Source organism: Punctularia strigosozonata (genome assembly GCF_000264995.1).
Source record: "Punctularia strigosozonata HHB-11173 SS5 unplaced genomic scaffold PUNSTscaffold_6, whole genome shotgun sequence".
NCBI lineage: Eukaryota > Fungi > Basidiomycota > Agaricomycetes > Corticiales > Punctulariaceae > Punctularia > Punctularia strigosozonata.
The window spans coordinates 88,907-104,031 of record NW_006767438.1 but is presented as its reverse complement, the minus strand read 5'-3'; the positions used below and the strand labels follow the sequence as shown (position 1 = coordinate 104,031).

At 56.3% G+C, this 15,125-nt stretch overlaps 6 protein-coding genes across 6 annotated transcripts; 4 read left to right on the top strand and 2 right to left on the bottom strand.

Annotated features, from left to right (window-relative positions):
• Positions 1-204: 204 nt before the first annotated feature.
• PUNSTDRAFT_143467 (uncharacterized protein) lies at positions 205-4,415 on the bottom strand (the record flags this gene model as incomplete). The annotated part of the gene is made up of 6 exons (XM_007383368.1): positions 205-550; positions 604-876; positions 927-2,079; positions 2,139-3,064; positions 3,124-3,267; positions 3,333-4,415. The coding sequence occupies 6 exons, from the start codon at positions 4,413-4,415 to the stop codon at positions 389-391; spliced, it is 3,741 nt and encodes a 1,246-aa protein (XP_007383430.1). The 3' UTR covers positions 205-388.
• An 801-nt stretch (positions 4,416-5,216) lies between these two features.
• Positions 5,217-5,767, top strand: PUNSTDRAFT_133915 (uncharacterized protein; the record flags this gene model as incomplete). The annotated part of the gene is made up of 4 exons (XM_007383367.1): positions 5,217-5,277; positions 5,329-5,416; positions 5,490-5,557; positions 5,622-5,767. 4 exons carry the CDS (start codon positions 5,217-5,219, stop codon positions 5,765-5,767), a joined length of 363 nt encoding a protein of 120 aa, XP_007383429.1.
• Positions 5,768-8,718: 2,951 nt separating this feature from the next.
• On the bottom strand, positions 8,719-10,477 carry PUNSTDRAFT_126037 (uncharacterized protein). The gene is made up of 9 exons (XM_007383366.1): positions 10,362-10,477; positions 10,259-10,310; positions 9,996-10,203; positions 9,873-9,944; positions 9,758-9,813; positions 9,615-9,693; positions 9,411-9,563; positions 9,237-9,375; positions 8,719-9,176 (listed from the first exon to the last, which is right to left on the bottom strand). The coding sequence occupies exons 1-9, from the start codon at positions 10,468-10,470 to the stop codon at positions 8,869-8,871; spliced, it is 1,176 nt and encodes a 391-aa protein (XP_007383428.1). The 5' UTR covers positions 10,471-10,477; the 3' UTR covers positions 8,719-8,868.
• A 516-nt stretch (positions 10,478-10,993) lies between these two features.
• Positions 10,994-11,470, top strand: PUNSTDRAFT_52216 (uncharacterized protein; the record flags this gene model as incomplete). The annotated part of the gene is made up of 1 exon (XM_007383365.1): positions 10,994-11,470. The coding sequence occupies exon 1, from the start codon at positions 11,148-11,150 to the stop codon at positions 11,466-11,468; it is 321 nt and encodes a 106-aa protein (XP_007383427.1). The 5' UTR covers positions 10,994-11,147.
• A 1,219-nt stretch (positions 11,471-12,689) lies between these two features.
• On the top strand, positions 12,690-13,292 carry PUNSTDRAFT_67508 (uncharacterized protein; the record flags this gene model as incomplete). Its single annotated transcript, XM_007383364.1, has 1 exon — positions 12,690-13,292. One exon carries the CDS (start codon positions 12,690-12,692, stop codon positions 13,290-13,292), a length of 603 nt encoding a protein of 200 aa, XP_007383426.1.
• A 209-nt stretch (positions 13,293-13,501) lies between these two features.
• Positions 13,502-15,068, top strand: PUNSTDRAFT_102195 (uncharacterized protein; the record flags this gene model as incomplete). Its single annotated transcript, XM_007383363.1, has 6 exons — positions 13,502-13,595; positions 13,655-13,842; positions 13,911-14,213; positions 14,270-14,447; positions 14,501-14,797; positions 14,852-15,068. The coding sequence occupies exons 1-6, from the start codon at positions 13,531-13,533 to the stop codon at positions 15,066-15,068; spliced, it is 1,248 nt and encodes a 415-aa protein (XP_007383425.1). The 5' UTR covers positions 13,502-13,530.
• Between the last annotated feature and the right edge of the window lie 57 nt (positions 15,069-15,125).

Below are 15,125 nucleotides of genomic sequence, written 5' to 3'. Positions count from 1 at the left end.
CTGGAAGATACATGTCGCGTTGCAGCAACACAAGTTCGACCGCGTCACAGGGATCAGAAGACCGTGTGAACCAAGCGTGGTGGTCAGACTGCGATTGGTTGCCTCTGGCAACACACGGAATCATCACGTGTAACTAATCAGATCGACCCCCTCTCGAAGAGTTAAGATTTTCAGCAGAATTCCACAAGCGAGGCAAAGCGAGGTGTACATGGCAGGTGAAGCTTGAAGCTTTAGGACAACCGCACTTTCCGTCTTCTCTCAAAATTACACAATCAAATAGGCTACTTGGCCCAGAGGGCAAGTAGCAGAAAGCGAACCGTTAATCAAATCGATGTTACAGCGCGCGACCAATCATATTTGAAAAATAAGTTACAGCACTTTTTCGCATTCATGTGCTCGGGGTGGCGACGATAGCCCTTCTCGGCTCCAAGTGGAACTTTTGCTTTGCTTTGGTCTGACGCTTCTTCAGCCGCGCCTTGCACTTGTTACAGAGCGTACCGACGGCGTTCGCTGGCAAAGGTCGACTGCATAATTTGTTGCCACAAGTATGCTGCGGGAATAGTATGAGACACGCCCGGGTAATATATATAGCAGAGCACATACCGTCTCCTCTTTCGTGGCCGAGGGGTCCTCAAAAGGCGCATCGAACGTCGTGGACGCCGCAGCATCTTCAGGGGGCATCTCTCCGTGCACGTCTTCAGTAGCAGTTGTCTCGTCTTGTGCTTTTGGCGCTGCTTGCGCACTGGCGGCCATGATCCTGGCCTGCTCGATGACCGCCTCTTCGTCGGTTAGCAGCACTTTACGTCTTTTCGCCCTTTCACGGGACCCAGCTTTGTTCTTGTCTTTGTCCTCGGGCTGATTCTCCTGAGTCCGCACCTATCGTCTGAGTGAGCAACCGCGGGGAAATACGAAGGCGATACACACACCTCCGCCCAGATCAGGCCTCGGCCGACGGTACCATGCGTCGTACCGGCGGACGCGCCTGTAGGTATAGGCGTGGTCATGGGCAAGGCCGACACCGGTTGCGGAGCGAATGGGCTCCATTGCACCTCTGCCGCGTTCGTCGACGCCTTGGTTTTCGCGCTCTCGTCGGAACTTGCCGTAGGAAGCGACAAGGGGATCGCCGTGTAGCCCCTGGTCGACGCGCCGGGCTGAGGAGGTGGGTATTGGTAAAACGGATACGGATATGGTGGGTACACCATCGGCGGTGAAGTTGAAGGCGAGCCGTCCTTGCCAGTAGGGGCGGTCCCCGCCGGCGCGCTCGGAGGTGACCCGGGGGGCCCGAACGCGTGCGGAGGCATCGGAAATCCATATGGATACGCGTGCGGCGGTGGGTAGGTCTCTCCGTTGGGTCCTTGCACGGCATACGGCGGCATCATACCGTACGGATGTGGCGCGTAGAACGTGACCGGATATGGAGGTGCGGTCGGTTGGGAGACAGGTGGTGCGGATGCCGCAGGAGGCGGTGGTGCTGGCGGTAAAGGCGGTAAAGGCGGCGGAGAGTTCTGCAACGAGGTACCGTACGCGAAGGTGCCGCTCGGAGGCGGCGGTTTCACGACGCGAGGGATGCATACGATCGGCGTGGCAGACGCAGCACCTTCGTCGGAGGCCTGAGAGGCCTCTTCGCTGCTCGAGGCCGCAGCTGCTCCTGTATCCGCTGGGGACGATACTCCCGAGTCCGACTTGGCAACTTCCGCTTTCCTTTTCAGTGCCGCTCTGGCCTTTTGCGACGGCTTCTTCGGCAGAGCGGACGCGTCCGTTTCTGGTGCGGGATCTGTTCCCTGAAGCGCACCGGTATCGTCGTTCATCGATGCCTCGCTAGCGCTTCCTCCTGGCTCCTCAGCGCATTGCGAGGTCCTACTCTGGACCCTTGAACGTTCGATTGCTTCACGCTCGATCGTCTCCCTCATCACCCTTTCCCGTACCCTCTCCTCCCGATCCTTCTCTTTCTCCTCCTTCATCCGATCCCTTTCTTCCCTTCTTTCCTTCGCCTTCTGTTCCCTTTCCTCTCGGGCCCGAGCCTTCTCCTCCTTCTCCTTCTCCGTCTCCTCGCGTGCCTTCAGACACTGCTCGCAGAACCTGTGACGAGAATTTGATTAACATGATGATCAGTTGAACAAAACACGACCCGACTTTACCTCAACTTATCGATCCCGCCCTTGATCTCCTTCAGTCTAAGCAACTCCTTGCACCCCCGCGTGGCGCACACTTCCACGCCCTCCTTCCTCAGCTTCTCCAGCCTGCCCCGCACCTCGCGATCGCGCTCCCGACAACCGTCGCACATCTTCCACGGGCTGCGCGGACTAAGCAGGTTGAAGCACTTGGCGACGGAGCACACAAAGTTCGTCCGCCGCGCACCACGTATCGCAGGCGGGATCGGCACACCGCGATCGTCGTACTCCTGCGGAAGTTGGTGCTCTTGCGGATCCGCCATCGGGATCACGGCCGAAGAACCAGCGCCATCGCCATCCTCACCGGCGGTCGACGATCCACGCCCGACGATGTACCGGTTCCCCATCCCGCTGTTCCCGCCCGTCTCGAGCGCCCACTCGCCCACTCCGACTCCGATCCCGATACCCGGATCGACCCCACCCCCATCAGACCCGTCTCCTCCACCACCACCACCCATACCCGGCATCCCGCCGAGCGTCTCCATCAGCTCCCTGTTCCCCTTCGTCTTCCTCTCGATCTCCCGGTCGCGCTTCAGCCGACTGTGCATCCGGTTCTGCACCCGGTGCGCCTCGCACCGCCTGTACTTGTGGGTGGCCGGGAGGAGCGCCTTGCAGTGGCTCACGCTGCACATCCGGATGATGGGCGAGATCCCCATCGCCGTCGGCGCGGAGGAGGGTCCAGCCTGAGCATACGAATCGTGATCCGCGGTCGACGACCCGGGCATGCTCTGGTCTGCGGTCGCATTCTGACCGTCGAGGGAATCGGACGCGTGGGGCGGGGGAGGAGGAGGGTCGGGAGATACGAAAGCGTCTGGCGGAAGCTGCATCTTGAGCTCCCGGAGCACGCGTTCTTCCCAGGCGCGCTGCTCCTCGAGGCCTAGTGTGCCCAGACTCTATCATGCGAATGAAACAAGGGTCAGCGCTGGTCCATTGAGGGAGCAGTACCAACTACCTCAAGCCCGTTTTCAGCCCGTCGTTTCTCTTCCTCCTCGCGCACCTTGTCGAGGAGGGCAAGGTGGGTTCTGGCGGCGGTGCTTTGCGCTTTCCATTTGGCTCGCTTCGTATTCCCATAGTTGCGATACCGATCGCGACAAGCCTATTCATGGTGTTTTGCTCAGCGTCGTACGATCAGAGTGACCAGACAAAGGGCCAGAACCATACCTCGCACATCTTGTACAGGTAGTCGCCCGGTACGAGCACCTTGCAGCCTTTCACGGAGCAGTACCGTGGGGGCAGATGACTCGACCCGTTGTTGGCGCTCCCCGCGGCCGAAGTAGACGTCGACGACCCCGCGAGCGCGTTCGGGTTCCCGGCGGCATTGGCAGCGACCGCGGCGAAAGTGGCGGCGACGGCCGTGGCTATCTGTTCCGGGGTGTGATCCGCGAAGGGCGACGGCGAATGGTCGTTGTAAGCGTGAGCGTGCCCTCCTGCTGCGAAAGCCGGGTTATGGCCGTGATGAGCCGGGGAGTGGGACGGTCGGGAGTGAAGGGTAGGCAGCGTCAACGCGCCCGCAAGCTCCGAGGAAGACGAATGGGCATGTCCGGGGGATGCGTAGAGCGCAGGATCGAGCCAAGGCGTCTGGTCTTGCTCCTGATCGCGATCCTGCTGCCGTTCGTGCTCGTGCGCACGCTCCTGGCTGCCGCTGTGCTGGTGTACGCGAGCATGGTACCGGTAGCTGTCCCCGCCGCCGTCACCGTGGTTGACCGTTCGCGGACCGATGCCCGCGAGCTGGCTGACGACGGCCTTGACCGCCTCACTCGTCGGATGACCGGGCTCGATCGCTTGCGGCTCCCACACGGGCTCCATGTCCATCGCCTCCACTTGACCGCCTGCGCTGCCAGACGCGGCGGCGGCGGCGGCGGCGGCGGCCAACACCGCGGCCTTCTCCGCCTTCCTCTTGCGCCTTTTGGTGAGGGCGTATTCGCGATGGCGCTCGCGGCAGCCGTCGCACATCTTGGTGAGGGCATTCGCGCTGAGGAGCACGCTGCATCCGCGGACGCTGCAGTGCTTGGTCGGGCCGAGGTCGGGGTTGTGGGGGTCGAGGAGGGCGTTGGCGGACGGGGCGATGCCATGGCTGCCCGGAGGGTTGCCGGCGGTGGAGGACTGGAAGGCGGCGCTGATGCCCTGGGCGTGGCTGGAGACGACGGCGGCGACGGCCTCGGCGGGGTTGGCGAACGCGTTGAAGGCGACCGGGACCGGGAAGTCGGGATAGTATGAGCCTGGTGGGCCGCTCATGCTGCTCATCTCTGGCCAGTTCCTCCGGCGGCGAAGGGACTGGGAGGCGAGGTCGGAGTGTGAATCTCGGGCGCAGGCCGGTGCCCTTGTCCAGGCCGCGAATACGCTCGGATCGAGCTGGAAATATCCTGGCGATCCACTGTAACAGCGATTCAGATTTTCGGATGGACAGCACCAACAGACACGGCAGAAACGACACACCTTCAGGACCCTACCCGCGACACTATCGTCCAGGACGGCGACGAGCCGAGTCTAAAGCGCAGCTAGCATCACGTGCTGGGAGTCAACAGGATTATTCTCACGCATGCTTGCTTTGTGCAGCTTTGCTTCTTCAATCCACCATCCTTCTCCTGGCGAATCGTCGATGCACCCACTGAACCCTGTCCTGCAATGATGTGCGATGCCTGAGACACAGCTCAGATGACCAGCACATCCATCCTGGGATGTGCGGTCCTCATCGCCTCGATAATGCAGTAATTTCGTCGTGATGTGGCAATCATGCGGCAATCTTGCTTACTCTTCGGCCTTACACTTGTGCCATACCTGCTCTAGACGCCGCGGTCCTTGATATCCCGCCTCAAATGATGCACAGCGACGCGCAAGCGCTCGATATGTCTAATCGGTACCGCCTCGTCGATACCGCCTCGCTCAGAGAAACTTGTAAATTATCTATATAAGCCATCTCCGAGCGTCCGCATCCCTTCGTGGCTAGTCCCATCCTCGATTCCCTCTGACGTTCTTCTTGGCCTGGTGCCTGTCCTCGTTTCATTTGCTAACATGCTTCGGTCCATCCATGTTATCGTTGCTTTTATGGCCCTTATCCTGTGTTCGCACGCCGCTCCTGTGAACAAAGCGAAGCACACCGGCCAAGGTATGTGCATGATTCTTTCACCAACTCGCGTTCTGATCGCCGCTCCAACAGCGACGTTTTTCACCCCGGGTCTCGGCGCATGCGGGAAGAACAGCAAATCCTCGGACCACATGGTAGCCGTGTCAAGCCAATTCTTCAAGTACGTCTTCCTCTACAGATCTGGACGGAGTCTCGTGCTGCCGATACATGCGAATTCTCACCTCGAATGACAGAACGTTCCCCGGCGCGGGGGCGAACCCGAACACGAACCCGATCTGTGGTAAGAAGCTCACTGCCAGCTGTGCGTCTTCTTTCCTCGCGATTTCCGCTATGTATATGATTCTTGAACACATCTCGACGCACAGTCAAAGGGAAATCCACAACGGTCACCATCCTGGATGAATGCCCTAGCTGTGCCGAGTTTGACCTTGATCTCTCGCCTGCTGCATTCAAGGACCTGGCGGACGAGTCGGTCGGCCGGCTTCACGGCATGACCTGGCACCTCGATTAAGTACACCTCCCTGTGCTCTGACTAAAAGTACGGGCGGATGTCGAGTGATAAGTGGAAGGGATCATATTCCGGGAGATCGTTTGGGAAAGGGAATGTCATGATCCTGCAAGTCCGCGGTATGTATAAATATATGAAAACAGGTCATGAGCGCGAATGCTATATCAAACAATGCATTCAGAGCAGCCGTTACGTAGAGCAGTGCGCCTCTCCCAAGAGCATGGCCGTCATCCCTGTTGCGTTTTGACTCCGCAGCATGCCTGTACTCCGTTGGCCGAAAATATCTTGAACTGCTAGGTTGCGATTGCAGCGGATGGAGGCACAACCCGGTACCGTCATCCCGACTCGGACAATACGGCAGTATCGTGTCTCGATTCTCGATGGTTGGCGCGTTGGCGTCCGAGTCCATAGACATTCTCGGTCACTCCCTGGCGAGGATTTCGCCCTGAATATGCAGGTTGAGGTCTTAACCCTATTTGGTACCACCTTGTCAAGATTGCAGTACTACGGCAACCTACTGAGGTCTTGCAACTTCGTATTCCGAGACGGGATATTGCTGCATTGTCGATCTCCGGGGCACAGAACCTGTCGCATACCGGACGCAGATTAATACGGACTAACCACCATTTAAGCTTGCGTCGACCGACGACAGACACTGTGGCGAGCTCCATCCTCATATTCCATCGACTTCGTTTCATCTCTGGCCTGGCGCCCAGCACTTGCAATATGTTCTGCTCTATACTCTCTTTACGTCTTATCGTCGCCCTCATGACTTTAATTATATGCTCTTACGCCGCCCCCGTGGACAAATATGTACCCTTGGACAATCCCCCGCACAAGGGCCAAGGTCAGCTCGTGAAGGCCCGGATATCTTATACAGCACCCCTAACGTATCCGTGGTTCAACAACGCACCTCTTTACCCCCGGTCATGGCGCATGCGGGAAGAGCCAGCCCTCGAACGCTCAAGGAAGCGTCGTCGCCTTACCAGAGCGATCCTTTGGGTAAATATTGCCTTGAGATCTGGAGATTATCGAGCTCCATTCATCGGACCCGCTCACATCGAATGCACGCGCAGGCCCGCCAGCTCCAGCAAAACCTCGCCGTTCTGTGGCAAGACAGTCGTCGTCACTAACTGTATGTTCCCTTTCCTGTACCCGCTCTCCGCGCACCTGATGCCTTGTTGCCTCAACAGCAAAAGGCAAGGCTGTGACGGCGACCGTGGCGGACAGGTGCCGTAGCTGCAAAGGGTCCGACATTGACCTCTCCGATGCCGCGTCCAAGTTACTGGGGCCTGGGTCTGAAGAGAGTACCGTAGTTTGGCACTTTGCGTCAGCGCATTCGCGGGAATTCTCCTCACGATATATAGGTTGGGAAGGGCTGCCGTGTGCTGACACTGAGTCATCCAGCGCATAGTGGATATTGGACCGTGATCTTGAACCACGAGTATTGCATTGCGTACGAGTGCGTGAACAGACCCGTTGGTGAGAACTGCGACGAATGGACAAGATGTCTTGCGTCATCTGGGTAAATACTCGGCTGGGATATACCCGAGGGGTACATCGGATGATGACTAGCCGTTGCTCAGGACCCGTTGGGTAGCGTAACAACCACCACACCCCGCTCTCTGAGACGGCCCAGGTGCTCCTCGATCAGACCATCCACGTCGCAGAGAGTTGATGGACGCCACGGCCCAGGAAAACTGACGCGTAGCTCTGTGAGCCGCCAGAAAGGAGTACCGGATAATATGATTCCGAGAGAAGCCAGACTGGCTCTTGTGTTACCACAATGCGCAGTTGGAGCTCGATAGAGCCGAGAGCGCGTGATCTGACCGTCTCGATCGAAGTCGCGAAATGCTGAAGACATTTGAGTGGTAAAGCTGTCCGAAGCATCGTTTCTACGGCAATCTTGCGCAAGGAACTCGAATTTGAGAAGTCCAGGGCATCTTCATCGTTCGTGAGCATGACGACAGCATGAAATTGGATATGAAACTCGCCATCCTCTTCCGAGAAGTACTGTAGTTTTTCGACCGTAAGTTCGGCCAGACCCCCTGGGGACAGGGGACACCCTCCGTTCAGACCCGTGGGAAGTTCGCCAAGTGATCCACGGTCAGTTTAAATACACGGTCAGACCACGAGTCCCCCACGGTCAGTAATTGGGCAAAAAACCGGAAGGGGACAGGGGACAAACGGGTGAATAGGTTTGGTTCGCAGGTAGGTGGGGACAGGGGACAAACTTACGGTCGAAAAACTACAGTAGTCATAGTATCCAGCGACTCTGAATGAATGCAATTTGCCGCTGTTTCGGAGCAGAGTGTTGGCCGTGTTCATCCATTCAGAGTTGGTATCGAATTCGCCAACTCTTAATGATAATTCTTCGAGAGTGAAAACGACATCTCCGCTGTCAGCGATGCAGATCACCCGCTGCACGGTCCGAATGTTTGGCAGTCGATGGTTATATCGAAGGTGCGAAGAACGGTGATATAAGGGCGGAGATGTGGGGATTCGCGCAGGATGCTGCAGATGCGGTCGATGCCGGAATGTGTCATGGTGTCGACGTCCATGATGGGATCGGTGAAGAGCCGAGACTGGCTGACATGAATCTATTCCCGACATGCTAGAGAACAGGCTCGGAGGGTGTCCGCGTCGTCGATAAGTGCGATGATGAAGTTCCAGATTTCTGGCGGGATTCGCTTGAGATAATCCACGGTGATGTGTGAGTGTGCAAAAGCGGTCGAGAGCGCAGCAGTGGATTCGTATGTCGGAACGATGATGGGAATATATTGGGACGCCACAGCGAGCAGAGATAGCAAATTTGAAGAAAATAACTGCAGAGATATTGCAGTCGGACAAGTCTGAATGGGAAACGCATCGGACACGTGTCTTCTTGATTATGGTGAGCGCCACATGAGTACTTACCCTATAGCTAAGCAAGTCAATACAACGATGCTCTCCGTGTTGGCAAGAGATTGTCATGATTATTGAAGCATGCCAAGCAAGCGTGCAATCAGTAGGGTATCTAAGCTACTTGGTCCATAACAGTATCAAGACCCAGAAGTCCGTGCGAGTCGAGTAAGCCCCCCGGCAAACACAGTGAACGACCACGATCACGCTCGAGCGAAAACCACACTCGCGACCAGCGCAGCACCAGCGACAGCGAGCGCGCTGAGGCTCCAACTCCTGTCGCCAGCGCTCGTTCCACTGGTCCCGGTGGCCGATCCGTTCGCACCAGTTGCCGTGCTCGTGCCTGAGGCAGAGGCTGACGTGCTGCCCTGAGTATTGAAGGTCTTGATGTACTGTATCTCCCAGTAGGCATCGTCGTAATTACTGGCCGTGCTGATCACGGTCTGGCACTGGCCCGTGCACCCCGAAGACGTGAACACATCGGCGTTGCCTGCGAATGCGCCGCAAAGGTCTGGCAACGACGGGGAAACGATGAGTAGAGCATACCATGAGAGAACAGAATCATTCTCACCGGTGTCGATGATTAGGTTTTGACGGTTGTTGAAGAAGGTGGAGGGGTCGCAGCTCTGTGCGGGGTACGCTGCAGAGGGTGTCCCCCACGACGAAGGGTCGGGCGAGTTCTTCGTGAGATCCGACGGGATGTTGGAGCGCTGTTGGGGATTGGTTACGTGTAAGATTCGACGACATCGAAGAATAGACGTGCCTCGAAGAACCAGAGCTGAATGCCGTCCGTGGTCCAGTACATGGCGTAGACACCTCCACCATTAGCCGCGAACGCCTTCCCTACGGAGTTGGTAGATGCCTTCTCTTCGATGACACAACCTTGGTTGCCTGTGACCTATTTGGTCCATCAGTCATCTGAAAGGCGGAAGTAACAAAAAGGACGTGCATTGAAGTCGACGGCGTCACAATTCGTAGATACTACGCTGCCCGAGCTCGGGAAGGACGATGAGTTGGTCAATGTGCATCTAGTCAACAAAGCAACGATGTCAGGCGGTGCATTAGGACCCGATACGTATTGCCATTGCGTACCCGGCCCGCGTGTGCAAGCTGTATTGGTTGGTTGTTTGTTGGTTTACATATTCGATCTGGAACGAACCTCCGATGTCAGTCGTACATCCGCGTGAGGGCTGCGGACCGCGCTTACGATGTCGATTTCGCCGCCTTCGTCGGTCCCATTGGTAGCGTCCAGTGTCCAGAATGAGGGCCAGACACTGCACTATATATAGATTCAACTAAATTACACGAGGCGCTGCGGATGGACACTCACCCCAAACGGAATATGAGTCGCGTCCATCGCCACGAGGGTCCCAATGGTGATGGGCTCATTCGAGATCATCATGACGGTGTTGCGCCCGAACGTCGAGAACGGCCCTGGGGCGGGGTCCGAGGTCGTGTTGTCCACTTGAAGGATGACGTTCCCGGCAGGGTTGACGAACGCCAACTTGCTGGCGGTTGCCACGGATTGATTGGCATAGCTAATAGGGAGCAAGGCGACTCAGTACGCGTCTTGGTATAAAGCGGAGCACGCACTGAATGTTTCCAAAGTTCGTTGGGTCGGTCAGAGACTGGTTGAATCGGAAGCCTGTCGCACATTGACCAAACCATCCTGATGACAAGTGTTTGAACCACATACCGCTGAAGAAGTCGTTGCCGGAGTAGTTGTTGGCCAGCTTGAGCGACGCGCCGGAGGCGAGAGAGGTCAGTCCGGCGACCACGAAAGAAAACTTGAAGAGGGCGGTCATGGTGGTAGAGAATGAAGATGAGATGGTAGGTGCACCCCCCGCAGTTGCCGCATGTGTATCCAAAAATGCGTCGGCATGCAGTCATGAGAAGACACGGCCATGATCCTGTGCGCTGATCAAGTCCCCAGAATTGAATCTCGCTGGTGCCCGTTACAATGTCTTTCCCGCCGTGTTATGTATCTATGCCGAGTACATTCTGAGAAACTGAAGTGGACATGGACGGCAGCATATGAGCATGAGCATGAACCCTGCTGAGGACAGTACTTTTGGATTACGCCGAGGAAATACGGGTCTCATCCTCCACGTGGGACACACGTGGCTGACTGGAAGATTCCGTCGCCCTTGTTGTCGAGGAACCATGGAGTCCAACGTCATCGATTCCTGCAGACCTCATAGGTAACATACATACTTACGAGAACCGGTACGGCACTGATGATCGAGTTAAGGGCCGGTACGCAACGATCCCGCCATCATCAGGTACTTACCTATACACTGATATCGATGCTGCGATGGCGACATTCAAGCGTATGGGATCCCGAGGCCAAGTTGTGGTGGATCAAGAATAAAATAACGTTCCTTGTCCGACAACATGCCTGCTTTCAGCTCCACTCGAGCACCGTTCGATCTCCGCAGACGCTCCTCGTGCTTGCTACTACATACTCGTGGCTTCTGAAAGGATGCGAGCTGCTCGATCCGGGCCAAAGCACGCCATTTCTTGCGTAGATGAACGCCTGCAACGCACCAGATTTAGTTTGAACTCATCTGCATTCGCACTGGCGGTGCAGCGTGTTCTTTACGAGCGAGCCAGAATATTCACGCTGGCGTTGGCTCCTCGGAACATTGTCTTTCTTCCTGACTTAGGAAAGTTCTGGCTGTCTTCCGCACCTCGCCGCCTCTCTCTCGATTCAGAAATCCAAGAGATGCTGTCGTTCAGTTATAACGCATTGCCTCCACGACGGCAGGGCAGACATGCACTCTTCTCTCGTACTCGAATATGATTCTGCCACCCCAACTCTCACTTCGTTGGATACCAATGGCATGTTCGAACGTGCACAACTCGAACGATTTGTCCTAACAGGCTTTTCTAGCTTCTAATGCATCTTATCTGATCCTCTGGATCACATCCACTTCAAAGCCCATATGCACGTCCCGAAACTCGTCGGTTTTGGTCTCTATCGCCACGGAAACCCGCGACGGAACATCCACATTGAATACGCTCGGAACGTCCACAGTGAATACGCTCGGAACGTCCACTCCAATAATCGCGACAACTGCACCTAGCAGTGAGACTGCGAGTAGCTCTTCATATACCACCAGCACTTCAACCGTTCCGGGAGCCGTGAAGCATCATCATCACGCTACAACTGGAACTATCGTAGGAGCCACTATTGGCGGCGTTCTCGGACTTGTGCTAGCACTTCTCGGTGTGTAGTCCCACCTTCACTTCCTAGAGGAAGCACCCTCGTCTGATGTCCCGACGTCCGTCTGTGATACCACATCTTACAGCCCTCGTCTGTCTCATACGCTGTTGCCGCCGCAGGCGCCGCAATAACGTCGAAGATCGTAATCTCGACATATCTGGAATGCCTCATGACGGCGTCGTCGGCTTCGAGCACGTCAAATCGCGTCTACAAAACCAATCGATGGACGCAAGTACGAGGAAGTACGCAAGCCCGATTTCTGCTGAAACGAAGCGTCAAGGCGATCCGAATAACCTTTTCGCTCCTGTGCTCGCCGGTCATGCTCTGCACGATATCGGTATGTATAACGCATCCTCCTAGTATCGTACTAATGTTTAACCTACAGACGATCGGATGACGGGTTTCGCCTTGATACCGTCGAACAACGATGACATTGAAGTGCCGCAGGGTGCAACCCTATCGTCCGATTGCGCACCTTCCCGCGTCGCCTTCCCGCAAATAGCGACTGAATCTCCTGTATCTCTCCAGAAGACGCCAGCATGGGAGAAAGCTGCGGATCCGGATGAAGTGGTGGAACAAGAGTGGCAGCTCATCAGCTTTCCCAGCTCCCGCACAGGACGCCCACCGGTGCAGGTCCCCGAAACCTCCCAGGATCCAAGTTTTCGCGACGTTTTGTCGGCGAACGCGCGCAAAGCGCGCGCCGATCCGAAGACCGACCTCGGTTCTGAGAACAACCTACGGCGGCTCATTCGACTCGCGCTCTATCAACCTGTCATCTATTGTGACGATAGCTCTTCCATGACTCGTCGCGATCATCTGTCTTCGACACGCTTCGATCAGCTTCGGGAGATCGTCAAGCGCATCACGAGAGTGGCGAACATACTGGTTCCCGATGACATGGGGGTCCACTTACGGTTCATCAACCACCCCAGGGTTTACGACCACCTGAATACCGCACAGACCGAGAACGCTATGCGTCTTGTTTATCCCACCAGCGGAACGCCTTCAGGAACTGTTCTCGAAACCAGAATCCTGCGACCGCTGGTGTACAATCTCCTCGACAACCCGAGAGGCCCTCAACTCAGGCGTCCGCTCCTCATATGTACCATCACGGATGGTGCCCCCACGGACGGCGACGCCTTCAAGAAGGCCATTCTGAAATGCAGACGCCGTATCGTCGCGGCGGGATATGCACCGAAAACCGTCATGTTCTCAATCAGTCATATTGGACAGGATCGCCACGCTGCGCAATTCATCCAGTCCCTGAGGAGCGACGGGGAAATCAAAGACGTTATATACTGCACAAGCGACAGTATCGACGGGAAATTCTACGAGTTGAGGGATAACGAGCGAGGCTTGGAGGTTTGGCTCCTCGAGCTACTGACGAATGGTCTCAATTAACGACTGAAATACTCGTGAATTGATCAACTGTAGGCTCGTGTAGAGTACAACAAGCCGTAATTTCATTGCTCTGAGCGGAGGCTGATCCCACGTGGCTACAATTGATCGGCTCAGAGTCAGTACTGTAAGCGGTTCTGAGGTGCCGTGATTGGTTTTCTTCCCTTTGTTACTCTTGCTCTGTGTCCTCGTCCTCGTCCTCGTCTATGTCCTACAGCTAGAACGCTTGCAAACCGTGTGGATGGATTGCAAGAATTGCGAGTTGAAGCAGCGACAGTTCTACTGCGTCACTTGCCTAAAGACACAGTATGATCTTTACCCCTGTCTGTCATTGTACTACGATGGATTGAACGTGGTGCATGTAGCCTACGCGATTATAGGTCGAAGATTAATCATGCATCCAAGGAACGAGACGATCAGGTAGCCCGCACGGAGCAGCTGCTCGGGTATGTGGAGGAAAGGCGGTACTGGAAGGCGGGCGTGTCAGCCGCGCAAGACAGGGTGAAGGAAGTTCAAGACGGACTGGCACAACTCCGGAGGCAGAATGAACGTAGTGCGTATCCATAAACTCGTCTCGCCTTATAAGACGTCGTGCTGACGCGTCGTCCGCATTCACAACAGCCAGGGATCGCATACGCACGCTCCGCGACAACCTGCATATGCGCCGTCGCGTTCTCGGCCAGGCGCAGATCGTCCCGCTCTCCAGGGACGAGGACCTCGGCCGTTCGATCGCACAGACGAACCGTGATTTGCTCAGCCTCTCAGATACACTTGCTCGGGCGCGCTCCGGGCTCGTGCAGGAACTAGTCGAGGTCTTTCATGTCGTCGAAGTCGGGGGGCGCCCGCCCATCGCCGGCAAGGCCGGCACCAAGGGCGAATGGACCATCGGCGACCTCATACTGCCCGTGCCCGGGGACATCAGACGTACGTACCCGTGTTCACGGGTCATTTGAGTGCTCGGATTGAATTTCTCTGGACAGGGTACCCCCCGCAGCACATAAACGCTGTGATCACGCATACGGTCCATTTTCTAAGCCTGCTCACTTTCTACCTGGGCGTGAAACTACCTTTCGAGATCACCTGGAGCGGGAAGAAACTGGGCGTTGGTCAACCTTGGATTGGCGCCATAAAAGGGACAGAAACCGGAAGCTGGGCAAAGTAAGCATGCAGCGTGCCGAATGAATACTAGCATTGATCGCTGTCGTCTAAAGGTGGTTCACCAAGCACTCCTTGCATCTTTCCTCCTCTCCTTCTCCCGCGCCAGGGACTCCAGGCGCACTGGACTCCACGTCTCAACGACCACCCATCACCCAGACTCTATCGGAATCATACGTAGAACAGGACCCGGACGCCGCTCCGACCTCTCCTTCGTTCTCCACCGCGTTTGCGATGCTCCTCTACAACGTATGCTATCTGGCGCATACACAATCTGTTGATGTGCCCCTCGCGCAAGCAGGTGACGTTCTCAGCAACCTGTGGGCTGTGTGCTGCAGCCCCGATCTCGGCCGGTTTGTTCTTCTCCTTTCTTGCCCACCGTCAGCCGCTGACGTTCATCATCACAGGCGCTCACACGAGACACGACCGCTTTTGCCGGCGCCGACGCCGCCTTCCTTCCCTCTAGATTTTTCTCAACTCTTGCAAGCGATGACAGCGAATCCTCGAGCGAAACAGAGGAGGCGCCCGGTTGCGACGAGAAAACCCAGCCGAAAGCACGAGAAAATCCCGGAAGTCGACGAAGATGGCTGGGATCTGGTAGAAGATATCGGTGATGTGCCTTAGTTTCGATGATGGACAAGGTCGTACACGAACTATCGCGCTTTCTGTGCACCACTTCTA